General features: G+C 42.6%; 1 protein-coding gene across 5 annotated transcripts in view; it reads left to right on the forward strand.

Annotated features, from left to right (window-relative positions):
• Positions 1-13,644, forward strand: part of NTRK2 (neurotrophic receptor tyrosine kinase 2) — a 311,589-nt gene that overhangs the window by 233,954 nt on the left and 63,991 nt on the right. For all 5 annotated transcript variants that reach the window (XM_037023528.2, XM_037023531.2, XM_037023529.2 and 2 more), the window contains one exon: positions 1,349-1,479. In XM_037023528.2, coding sequence (XP_036879423.2) covers positions 1,349-1,479 — 131 coding nt within the window. The remainder of the gene's footprint in view (positions 1-1,348; positions 1,480-13,644) is intronic.

The following is a 13,644-nucleotide window of genomic DNA, read 5'->3' on the forward strand; positions in this document are numbered from 1 at the left end:
TGAGTGAGAATCCGAACCGGCCTTTGAAGGGCAAACTAAAAGAGAGCAAGCTGGGGTATTATTTGTACCTTTTCCTCTGTTACTTACATATTTCTATTTCTTGTGTCATGATTAACATATTTACAATTGAAAAGGAAACATTGTGGTATAGAAGAAAAAACATGGACTTCAGATTCAGTTAGATCTGAGTTCAAATCCCAACTTCATTGCCACACTGTGGATCATTGAAACATCTATAGACTCAGTTTTCCAATGTATAAAAATGCAGAGAGGGATGCTTCCCACTGCTGTGAGACTGGAACCAGAGAATGTTATTGGCTACACATTCTAAGCTCTAGAGGGCATCACAGTTTCTTTAAAACTGCCATCCAGGGAGCTGTTCAGAAAAGAATGGTGGCCGGTGACCTGGTGGAACCCCTGTGCTAAGGGACTCAACACTGCATGTGTTGTACGAAGAGGTGCAAGCTTGCACTGTAGTTCTGTCCTCTACTGAGTCTCCTATTGGGCTTCACCAAGGGCTCTGCCCTTCAGAGTATTGCTTTGCTCTGCAATCCACCTTGCAGCTAATGGGCTTCAATGACTGCCACTTTGTTCCCCAGGAAGGTGTATTGATGAGTAACATGGGTCAGTTCTACTCCAGACTGGACCAAACAATACTTCTCACTCTTCCCCTCAGGCATCTATTCTTGTCTCTTCTTGGCTTTGGAGAGCCAAGACTGGGACATGATCTTAGAAAGGGGCTGAGGAAGCCAGCCTTAGCACAATCTAGAAATCCCTGGTCTGAACAAAAGAAGTCACTGAGGCTCAACCCTGGTGTAGCTCACCTCACTAGGAGCCTAAAACGGGTGAGGACAAAGCTTTAATTAGCAATGCACAGATCTTGTATTCCCGCTTTGTGTCCACTGAGCCTCTCTCCTTCAGGAGTCTTTACAAAGAATTAAGGATCCTTGGCTTGCTCTCTGCCTTTGCCCACTACACACATGACTAACAAAAATATGCAAAGCATCTCTCTTGTAAGGAGCCTGAAATTAATGACGTCTGGTCAATTTTAATTTCTCCCCTTTCCTAGTCTGTACAGCTCGTTATTGATGTTCTGCACCCAGCCACCAGGTCGTTACTTGAGTTCTATCAAAAATAATCACTGATCTCTGGAGAGCCAGCCAAGGCAGCCGCCTCCAGCCCCTTGGGATGGAGTGTGCGGGTGGATACCGAGTTTCTCCTTGGGTTTGCAGTGTGCAGAGGGGGGATGGGCCTGTAAACTCAGGATGCAGGCTGTGGGGGTGCCCCACCCTCTGCCCCCACTTCTGCATGCTTCCATTCCAATTTGCACTCTGTCTTTGTTTTACAGTTGTTCAGCACATCAAGCGACATAACATTGTTCTGAAAAGGGAGCTGGGCGAAGGAGCCTTTGGGAAGGTTTTTCTAGCTGAATGCTATAACCTCTGTCCTGAGCAGGACAAGATCTTGGTGGCAGTGAAGGTAAGAGAACACTCCAGAATGTCCCATTATCTGGTCACACTAATGTGTGGAGATGTTACTTTATTTTATTTTATTATTTTATTTTGTTTTGTTTTATTTTATTTATTTTATTTTATTTTATTTTATTTTATTTTATTTTATTTTATTTTATTTTATATTTTATTTTATTTATTTTAGTGGCTGATTCAGGAGCAAATGATGTCTGCTGTGCAGATGTGTTCAGATTCCTTTAAGTGGACAGGGAGAGGGATATCTGGGGTAGGTCCAACTGTCAGAGGTTCTTTTCAGGGGCAATCCACCAGCCACAGGCTGTGAATAGTAGCTCTGAGCTACTCTTCTGAGTCAGTATTAACTTAATTCTGGATGGGGGTCAGTGGGGTCAAGTAGAATTCAAACAGCTAAGTCTTGGAGACTCAACCTGCCCCTTCAGATTGCTCCCTGCTTGTGCCAACCTTGGTGGGAGCTTTGTCTCATGTGGCAGTTCTGGAAGGGAGACTGTGGAGTTCATGTCCCCTTTTCAGGTCTATTCCACTGAGATTTTCCGTTATGCCTTACCTTTCCCCTCTCAGATGTTTCCAAGGCCTCAGGGTTGTTCACAGTGCAGGAATGATTCCATCCTGGGGTGGACGGCATTTCTTGTGAGTTCTCCCACCCTAGGAGACACAAGTTTTTACTAAAATAAAGAAATCTGAAAGTCCTTTTTCTGAAAGTCCATTTCCCCAGAAACTCAAAAAGGACACCTGGTCTTCAATAAGGTAAATATTTTTGAAGGGGATATAATTTCCACTGAGCTCTCTTAAACACAAAATAAAACAAAAATAGCACAAAAGACCTTAGTAACTCCTTTATACTTGCTCTGGAAACATTAAAAAAAAATACCATTCACCAAGATACTGAATAACATATGTAAAGCAGTCAAAAGAAGCATATATTTATAAAATGAATTAAGTGGTGAATGAATATGGACATGGCTAATGTAACAAACTGTAACTTCTGGCTTACTATAAGATGATAGAGTTTGGGTTTTTTGTTTTTTGTTTCCAACAAACACGGAAGATTTGTAAGAATGTCATTTGCTTACTAGCTATAACTGGGACAACTTTTCATTAAAAAAAATCAGATATATATTCTGTTATGTGGTCCTTAACATTAAAATACTTCAGTATAAACATAATAGGCAACTGAAGAAAGAGGAAAAATCATTCTTGAAATTACCCGTCCTTCAGACTAAACACAGTTTCTGTGAAAATTCATCCAAACGACAAAAGCTCCATTTGCTTTCCTTATCATCAGAAGTAACTAACCTGAGTGGCCTAGGTACTCCCAGACTCTCAACAAAGGCTTCTAAAGCTGCACTTTGGAGTAAATAGAGGACAGACCTTTCTAGGGATGATAAATGTAATATCTATCAAATAAACATCATCTCACTCCAGGGAAATGCGGGGGAGTGAGATGAGGAGAGGACAGGGGAAAGAAGATGCTAGAGAGATTGCGGGGGTCGAGTGGTATAAAAGCTGTGAAGTAGTGACTCTGGGGATGGTTTTTTAATATTTCTTTTATTGAGCACATAATAAAATGTGCATATCTTAGCGCATAGGTACATACACGCATGTAACTGTCACCTAGATTAAGATATCAGGCATTTTATTTCTTTTCCCTCTGGGGATGTTTAATTGTTGCTATTGCCTCCTCTTTTCTTCCATTTACTCGAAAAGTTTGTTAGTTTTTAAAGCACAGAATGTTCAGAACATTTAGCAGTTTTATGTCTACAGTCTTTGCTTTCTTATGCTATCTTTTTTTTCCCCCTTTTGGATAAACAGGACCAAGAGGTGCCTCTGTTTTGTAGAGACTGATAAACTTAGAGCAGAAAGAAACTTAGGGCACATCTAATCCTGGCGTGGCCATGCAGAGAGCACACATTCCTGTTTTGGGTCCACGTTTCCCACTGAGATCTGGAGGCCCCCAGGGAGCTAACTCTGGCCTTCAGACTCTGAATTCACCTCATGGTGTAGCAAGATGAGAATCTTTGAACATGAGGAAAGCCTGGGAGGTAATGGAATCCTAGAAAGGTAGGCAGAGCTGAGAGACCTCAGGCAGACAGACAGATTCACAAAGTTTCTCAGTGGGTCTAGCTTTTCGTCTTACCGTCAGTTCCTATCCTGTTTCTCTGTACTTCTTGCAGTGCCTTTAAGAAAAAGGTGTTGCGTATCTAAGTCCAGGGCAGTGGACTGTGGAATTCCTCAGTTCTTGTCTTCTCAAAGGAAAGAATTCAGTGAAGAGACCCCTGATAGAGAGTTAAAGCCTCAGGGGTTTTTATTTAGCAAAGTGAAAAGAAAGTTAGCTTCAGACACAGAAGAGGGGCTGACCCCAGGGTGAGTAGCTCTTGTTGGGTTTTACATGGTATCTTTTTATGGGGTGCATTTGGTTTCCTTTCTCCCATTTTGTCATTCTCACACTATCTTCTGGATCGCCTTGCTTCCTCCTCCCCTTCAACCTCTGCGCAAGTTTGCATTCGTCATTTTTTCCATGAGCATCCAGGAGAAACCCACGGTGGGGCTTAAACTGTAATGTACATGATATCATAGTGACATTATGATGGCCTCAGGGTCCTTAGCAACAAGGTCTTTCTTAAGTGCGTAGGCTCTAAAATCGGTAAGGTCCCAGTGACCCATATATTTTGCTTCTCAGTTTGTGTCAAGATGCAAAAGGGGTTGGTCTAAGGGAAACAGTGAGGAAGCTGGGTGGAAACTGGGTGGCCTGCCATCCCCCGTTCCCTCCTCCTACTCAGTACTGTAACAAACTCGAATGACCTATTTCCCAGGATTTCAGGGCTGGGGCTAGCAACACCGTAGGACTGGCCAGCCTCAGCAGTATGTAGCCAGTTGTCCTGCCCAAGGCATGCTTCCACCTGGGCATATCTCCCATCACTGCTGTTAGTGAGACTTCTCTCTGGTTTAAATCCCAACACAGCCCTAATCCCACCTCTGACCCAGACCCAGGACCTAATTCTCATAAACCACCTGGCTTTGCCAAATAAGTAGTCACAAACTGATGGCTTTTGATGAATGTTCACTTTTAGTCAACACTGCTAAACAAACTAACAACTGGATTTGCCCCTTTATGAAATCCTGACCTCTTCTCTTTGCTAGTCCCCTTCTTGTTGAAATTCAAAGGAAACCATCACCTGAAGGAGAGCGGGCAAAAGGCCTGCAGCTTCGAGGTCATACACCCGAGAAGCCTCAACTCCGTGGCCTTGAGTGTGCATTTTGTTGAAATCAGAGGCTTTGCTTATGTGTGCTAGAACAATTTCAAGCTTCAGAGAGGATGCCCATTTTAACTTTCTGGGTCCAGAGGCCACAGCCGCAAAGGAACAATGAGATATTCCATGGGCTCCGGGATGAACTGGATCAGAATAACATTTGGACTTTTCACAGAGCTGCCTGTCCGTCATCAGCCTGACCTGTGTACTTTTTGGGCTGTGGACTGATTGAAAGTATATTCAAAGACTGTCTAATGAGCCTGGGAAGAAAATGTCTATGGTTCAGTCCTGACCTCAATTAAAGGATTTTTGAAGGAATGAGACTAACTGAACACAGCTTGTCACTTTGAGGAGCGGCTGGCTGTAGGGGCTGCTCCTCTTCTACTAGAGGCACCCAGAGATGTTTGACAGTCTTTCTGCCTGTTGCTTAGCAACCCCCGTAGCATTGATTATGCATGTAAGAAATAGCAGCTATTGTCCTTTTCCCTTCTCCAGAAGGAGCTGACTGGTTTCAAATCTGATGCTTTGCCTGCAGACTGACAGACTTCAGGTTCCTGTAAATCCTGGCATCACTTGCCCCAAATGATTTCAGAGCTTGAGGGATCCACAGGAGCCTGTTTAAGATGGATATGATGCCAAGGCATGTGCAGGGCACTCAAGGGCACACGGGGACTGAGCATGCCTCTCCCATTAGAGTATCCGCTTGTTTGGATCCACCCGCATTGTCCTTTCTTGATATTTTTGGATGACCTTTTTTTTAGTGAAAGGGATTTATCAACCATTTTTCCTTTTACACTGAATTACAACTGAAGAACCCATAGAGAGAATGAGAGGCAGAGACCAGTCTTTCATCAAAATGCGTTACTTTACCTTTAAGTAACTCAATTGCCAAGGAAACGCTTCCTTGCAGTTTCCCGCGTTAGCTGTGGGTGCATTACCTATTTTTGGTTCTATCCATCCTGTATTTCAGTAGCTACAATTCCTGTGTTTCTTTGCACTGTGAATACACACTGATTTTTGTTGTTTAAATATAGCCACAAGTGTGCTTCGTAGGATCTGTGGCCTCCCTGCCCCTTCTCCACTGACAGGTGTATTTCTAGAAATGTGAAATGCTGAATACAAGAGAGACCTTAGGAGTCATATCTATAACCCAAGTCTCATGTTTTTAGATGAGAAAACAGCCAGGGAAGTCGGTTGACTTCCTCAAGGTGTTAAGTTAAAGTGAGAGAGGTTCTTTACAGGATGATTTCATCAGAGGGGAAATGGTGAAATCCTAGTTGAACAGGCACATTTTTCAGGATCTAAGAATTTTTGCTTTTCATGTTTCTTAATATCTTTTTGTCAGCTGAGGAAATAACAATTTTCTTCACCAAGGGAAGAGTTGACTGATAAGCCCTCTGGCACGATACCACGAGGCAGCCCCAAAGTAGCCTCCAGTACCTTGTTACCATTCCCACGGTAGGAGGGCCCAGGCCCCAGCCCAGCCCTTGGTCCGCACAACTGCCACTAATCTGTCAGCTCCAAGTTCAAGTTGCTGTTCTTCGGGCAGTCCTTCTCTTGCCTGCTGCTCCACCTAGGTCAGACCTCCCTATTATATACACTAAGACATCCTTTACAGCATTTGTCAAGGTTGTTAATTATGCATGTATTTGTGGGCTTATTTAATCAACAGCATGAATGTCTGTCTTCTTCATTGGAGTGGCATGCTCTTGAGGGTGGGAACCATGCCTTTTAGCACAATACCTAATATGTAGTAGCATGCAATAGATGCTTTTGAATGAATGAAGGGATGGATGGATGGATGGACGAATGGACAGATGGATGGACTTTAGAAATATTAGCCTTCTGAAAAATTCAAGAGTTAGCAGTTGGAATTTTTAGGTAAGGCAATGATCTGCTGCACTATTCATAGTCATAGAATTCTAGGTCTACAAGGAACTGTGAAGATGATATATAAAGAATAATGTAATCTAGTGAGAAATCATTTTAGAACTGATTGAATGCCTCTGCCGATACACAGAACTATTATGGATATTTTAGCTTACCTCCTACATGTTGTCAATGAGGAAACAGGAACCCAGAGAATATAAGTGACCCATCCAAAGTCACATAGCTTAAATAATGTCACTTAATGTCCAACCTAGGACTCATTCCTATGCCCGTGGTGAACCACAGTTTCATTTATTGAATTTTACACATGTCGTGGTAAACCAAGTTAGGTAAATTCAACACAGTGTCACTTATCAAGTAATACAGAGGGATGTTTAAGCTGTGCTCATTTGTATGAAAGGATGAGAGACACTTCCATATTTTCCCAAATAGAAATGCTATTCAAAGGAATAGGTGGAAATAAGGACAACTGGTTTCTGCAATGAGTGCCTTGGCTTCAGGGAAATATTAGCAAAACATTATAGTCATCTTTGATAAGAAGAGCATCATGGTGCTCACTGGAAACCCAACTCGAACTGGTTTAAGCAAAAAAGGGAAATGATTTGCTCAAGCTGCTGGAAACCTCGCTCCTGGCATCCTGGCTTCAGGTATGGCCAGGTTCCGGGAGTCCATTCTCTCTCTCTCTCTCTCTCCACACCCTCTTTCTATGTATTCCTTGGCTCTTCTTTTGTCTATATTGTTCTCCCCACACTGTGGTGAGAACTTGGCAGAATGCCTCTGGGCTTCCATCCTGCCATCCTAGAACCCAGGGAGAATCCTTCTCCAGCAGTCATGCAAAGGCCCAAGGGCTGATTCCTACTGGCTCGTCCTGAGTTGGGTCACAGGCCCTCTGGCCAAGGCAGTGGAATGTTCTGATCATCCAAGGGTGGGTCACAGACATACATCCCCGAGATTGGAAGACGGGGTCAGCTCCACCCAGTACACCTGGATTGAATGTGGGGAAGCACTGGTTCCTGGAAAGAACATTAGAGATGCTACAGCCAAAAGAAGAGATCTGACAGGAAGAAATGAAAGATGACCAGCTGAAAGAGGAGCTGCAGGACAGCGAGGCCTCAGTGACGGGGAGGGAGGAGAACGAAAAGCTTACTCAGGATCTGAGGGAGCCCTTCTGACAGTCCCTTCTTCATCCTCTCAGCAGGAGACATCAGGAACAGTCCCCTGCGCTTCCCTGCTAATGGAGAGCAGCTGGCTCTTACCTCTGCTGCTTCTCAGCATCTGACTGCTGCTTCCACGCCAACTGCTGCTCACACACAGATTCCTCAGGAAGGAAAATGCTATGTCCAGATGTTCCACTCAGTCTTCATGCTGGCCACCTACCTGTGGTTCAGCCATTTCAGGTCATCATGTGTCACAAGTGAGGTCACCTGTGGGAAAGAAGCACCTCCAGCCCATTGTCTCAGGATGTGTGTAAGGGCAGGGCAGAATATGGGCTTGAAAAGGAAAGCTCATTCTCTGCTCTTCTGGAGCAGTGAAGTAACGCATAGATGAGAGACCGAGCATTGCGAGTTCATCAATTTAAATGTTCATGCAATCCGGGCAAGTTTATTTCTAAGACAGAGGGCTATTTTCTTACTTTCTTTGGTTGTAGTGTTTTATGTAGTGATCATATCCTGATTAACTGTGGTCTCTCACCTGCTCCCCCTTTCCTGGGCTCCCTCCCTATGTCTCCATCTTCATTGGCATGTGAGGCCCCTGTTCCCACAAGGTGGAAATGGTTGATGACAAGATTAGTGTATTTAAGAAAACATTTGTCATTGTTCCCCTAAAAAAATAGTCTGTATGCCTTAACAGTATATAATTTTACAGAAAGTATTATCAAGTCCATCTTCATAAGTTTCCAGGAACAGAAATTATAGAACTTTTCATAGTGGCATGTGAAAAACCTGAATCATTTTTGTTCTTTAGTGTAAGGGCTTTCTTTCCTAATGTGTGTGTGTATGTGTGTTCTTATGTGTGTGTGTGTGTGTGTGTGTGTGTGTGTACTCGTGTGGGTGTGTTCATTCCCTGTGTGATGGAGAGCAACCTTCCCCTGTAAGAATCCCTCTTGTACGTGAGTCAGGTAGGCCCCAGTTATTAGGTTGCTCCATCAATGTCCCTTTCCCAGTAATTTCAACTTTTAACCTTTGATGGGAGTTCTGTGTTTTGTCTTGTTAATTTGTCTTATTAACTCTCTTTTCTGGCTTATCTCTAGTTTATCCCTATCTTTTCTGAAATGCTAAAACCAAAACAGTTCATTGCACTTTAATGAAATGTAAAACAAAGATTCATCGTACCAATATAGCCAAAGGTCAATCAAGCCACAGTCTTCCATGATCCACCAGCTCCTTTATATCTGGGGAAATTGTCTCAGACAATTGCAAGCTAGCACACTTAAAACTTCTAAATATCTTGGCAGTTGTCCATACAGAGGCCAACTTTTCATTTATTCTTTTGAGATACTATTTCTCTAATATGATAGTTGCTATGAATTGGTTTCCTGTCTTCCCAAGACAACATTTGTCATATGCAACTTATGCACACATAAACCATTAATTTTATCCCCAAATTTTTGCAGATATATTAAAGTGTGTGGATTGGAACTTAGCCTCATGTTTCCCATTGGATGGTCGACTTGTCAGATTCTGAAACATAAGTATAAGCATGGCTGTGAAAATAAAGGTAACAGCAGTCAACACCCAGCCTACAAATCTTGTATTTGAGGCTATCATTTGGTATATAATTAAAGTCCTTGCAAAGGCCAGTTATGTATGACTGAGTTGATATACATAGAGTGTTGGTTTCTAGTCATTGTAAGCATTGAGTGTGATCATTATTATTTTTGTACAATCATTTAGTTAGTTTTTACATTTGTAGGAATTTGGGTGAGCCATCTATTGCACTGTCTTTAGTTTTTAAGATCCTCTTTCTATTAATCTCTTTCTAGCTCTGAATTTATTAAAATATACTCCTCCAAGTTTCACTTTTATAACAATTTGATAAAAGCTTCCTCTACTTTTCTAGGAGAAGACTGTAAGTTAGAGGAATCACACAGCTTTGCGACTGTGACTTAATCTAAATGGTTGGCTAACTGGTGTCTGTAAGAACCTCATACAAGGGTGTCTGCCAGCCTTAATCTTATTTTAGTTTAACATTGATTTCCAACATTGCAAAGAAACAGGTTGACCCATTAATAACCTCCTGAGGTGCCTTTTATGAAACAGTGCTGTCCAATAGAAGTATAAATTTCACAGTTTGCACATTAAAAAGTAAAAAGAAGTAGATGAAACTAATTTTATTGTTAAACTTTACTTAGTATAACCTATCTAAAATATTAGCATTTCAATGTAGTATTGATATGAACATATTAACAAGACTTTTTCATCCCAAATTTTCAAAATCTGGTGTGCCTTTTACACCAGCATATTTCAATTTGGACAAGCTATATTTCAAATGATCACTAGTCGCATGTTGTTGCTCACTACCATATTGGACAATGCAGGTCTGGAAGATATCAGAAAAGTAAACAATCTCTATTAGCAACAGATCTTGATGTAATGATCCTGACCCAGAAGAACTTAGGTGTGTTGACAATCTCATGTGTTTTGCCTGCCTCTTATGGGAGTTTACTCATTGCCTCCTGTATTTTAAGTACTGTGGTGGGCACTAGGCATAATGAGGTCTTACCATCTCTCCTTTTTCTTTTTGAAATATTTCACCTTAATTCTGTTTCTGTGATCTCTAAAAAGCATAAAGGAAAAATATTAGATCAGTGTTTAAAAAAGGACACAATCTCTATTTCACCTTGTGTCTCCTAAACCACCTGTAGCTTGAAATGCCTGATTATTTGTCATGTGCTACAACATCGAATCACACCACTGATTTCAAATAAGCTCTCTTGCCTCTCTGATGTCTTCCTGCTAGTCTTCCTAGTTGCTGAAGCATTGCAGATGAATGTTGATTTGCCTTTTGTTTTCTTTCCTTCCTTTTATTTGCCTTCACTTGCATCTCAGTTCTGTGCTGAAGTTTATTTCCTGCTACTCCATTCTTCCAACCCTGGACCAATGTGTGTTCCAGGCAGTAGCTCGCTGTAGCTCTGGATGAGACCTCTCCCTTGAGAATGTCTTCAGAAAGAATGGCAGCTTTGGAGTGTCAGGAAGTTCAAAAAAAAAGGGAGAAGCAATGAAGCTATCAGGCAGACCCTAGCAGTAAGAAAATAACAGTGCTCAATGATGGGGCCAATATGCCTGTCAAAATGAAACTTAAGTGGACAGAATTGTCATTGAGGGAAGCTGCCACCCCATGTCCATTGCCAAGGGACTTGAGGAAACAGCCAAGCCTCTCATAATTTAGTAAAATGATAGTCAGCCATGGTACTAAAAAGAGATGATTTTTATAAATAGGGTTGTGAGCAGGATTTTTCCAGCTTCTGATTGCTGTTTGGCTATGATTCCTCCCATACAAAAATTCTGTCCTTTGAGTGCCAAATGCAGATGATTTTGCCCAACTTGTTACCACCATATTTTCTGAATGTCTTAAAATAGAACTAGATCATAATTTAGAAAAAAAGACCCAACATGCAAAAATGGATGGGCACATGGGAGGAGGCCAGGTTTGTGAAACGCATTTACCCCATGAACAGTAAAATCTCTCTTAAACCCCAACATTGTACCAAAGCACAGCTAAGAATGGAGTCTTTTCCCATAGTATTTTGCTTTTGGGGCACAGAAATATTAGATGCTTGTTAGCTCTTTCAGTTGATGCCCCCAAAAGACAAGTCTGCCTTCCTTTCCGCCCTACCATGCTGCCTGACATTCCTCTCTGTGTGTCTGTCTCTCTGTCACACACACATACGCACACGCACACACAATCATTCCTTCATCAACAGCACATAGCTAAAACTTGAGGAGAACTATTACATGCAAAATTTGTTCATGCCTTGTGTTAATGACCTAAGTAGTTTGGTTGCCTTCTTCAATTCACCATTAACGACAGGCTGAGGCCTTAGAAATAAGCTATCTCAGTGACTCAGAGCAGCCTCTGAATAGAGAGTGGATCCCTGAATGGAGATTGCAGGCTTCAAGGGCCTTCAGGAGGGAAATGGGGGCAGGCTCAGGAGCACCGTTGCCCTCATGGGCTGGCCCTGTGCCTTATCCATGCTTCTTCTGGCCTTTTCGGATCCTTGTGTGAGAAAGTTGAATGCAAGGCCTCCTTTTGGTTTTGAATTCAAATTGCCCAAATATCACATTTTACCAGGGATCTTTGGAGGCAACCCAACTTACACCATCTCACCTAATCCTCCTGGTGATCCTGTGAAGTAATAATATTGTTACCCTCACTCTACAGAAAAGAAAACCAGAGTTCAGAGAGGTCCAGATCAGAGCTAGGATTTGAACTCAGATCTTTTCATTCAAATCTGGACTCCTTCTGTTTGAGCACCACCATTGTGAGAACTTGCCTTTTGCCCAGAAGGAGAGCACAAATGTTCAGGGCCAGCTCTCCAGGAGACAGTGCAGGGAAATTTCCACCCCAACTTTGTATATCCTCCCCTCTGGCTTCCCTTCCTGGTCCTTCCTTCATTCCTTTTTCTTTCTTGGGTCCATATTCCCCCTTTGCAGGTGACCATTCACTTTCACTCCCTTCCAATGCTCTTTTATTCTCAGTTGGCACAGACTTGGTGGGTCAGCAGTTCTTTCAGTTGTCTGATACTGGGTTAGGCAGCCAGTGATAAATAGGTGAACACAACCCACTTCTGTTGTCAAAGGGGGTGGTGGAGATGGATACATGCCCCAAACCACAAAACAAGTCCAAGTGTGAGAAATGCACAGAAAGGTGTGCTTTGATCCATGACCCCAAAGGAGGGACCCAAATAATGACAGCATCCATCTCGGCCTCAACTGTGATTTTCTTCTACTTGGAACTTCAGGGAAACAAAAAAGTGGTTGGATTAAGAAAAAAAACAACAACTGAAAGCGTGCACATGCATAAAACCAACCTAAACAAGACATTGATGGAGCAATTCACTCCACAGGGATGAAGGGGTTTAGTTTGGATGGGGACAAGCCCTGTTTGTGGAGCTTCAGGGAGCTTCGGCTGAGCCTCAGACCCAGGTTCTCAGCCAACTGTTCATTTTGTTATCAAATGGAGAATGTGTGGTTTCCATGACAACAACTCTATTAAAGTTTTATGGCCCCTCTGCGCACTTGCTGGCCCAAATTTGCTCACTTTTTAAAACAGAACTGGTGGTGCTTTTAAGGGACACTTCTCAGAAACCCATATACTCAAGTGAGAGTGAAGGAACCCATCCTCAGACCCTTTTTCACATGCTATCTCCAGAGTTTGGCATAAGAAACAACTGCCTCTGGCCTAATGAAAACCGCGCTATAATTCCCTTGTCCTTGGGTCAGTTCATCATGAAGGAGAGAGCCTCAGGTCCTGCTAAAAGCAGTCAATGAAGATGCTAGGTTCTGTAAAAGTTGTAGGAGAAGGGACTATGATCTTGCTGCTGTCAATGCCATCTTAATGTTTTCTTTTGTTTTTTAATTTAAAAAAATATTGATGTGTAGTTGACATAGTATTATATTAGTTTCAGGTATAACATAGAGATTCAACATTTATACGGTGACAGATGGTTACTGCACTTATTGTGGTGAACACTTTGTAAAGTGTATAAAACGTCTTAATGTTTCCTTGTCACTGATGTGAGGCAGGCCCTGCATGGCCATTGGTGCCCACCTGTGTGGAGAGCAGCCCTGGGCATGGTGAATTGCATATTGCAAACTCATCTTGTGGTGGATGAACCACATGGGCACCCTCTGAAAATGAGGGACTTACTCTCCTACTTGTTGGGAAAGCTCCAACAGATGGTCCTCAGCTGCCAGCAACGTGTGGGGGCTCAGCAAGCCTCCTGAAGGTCACACTCCCTTCCTGGGGTGGCCCTCATCCAATGACTGATTGATATGAAGCTGCAAAGGCCCAGC

Source organism: Manis javanica, chromosome 2 (genome assembly GCF_040802235.1).
Source record: "Manis javanica isolate MJ-LG chromosome 2, MJ_LKY, whole genome shotgun sequence".
Lineage (NCBI taxonomy): Eukaryota > Metazoa > Chordata > Mammalia > Pholidota > Manidae > Manis > Manis javanica.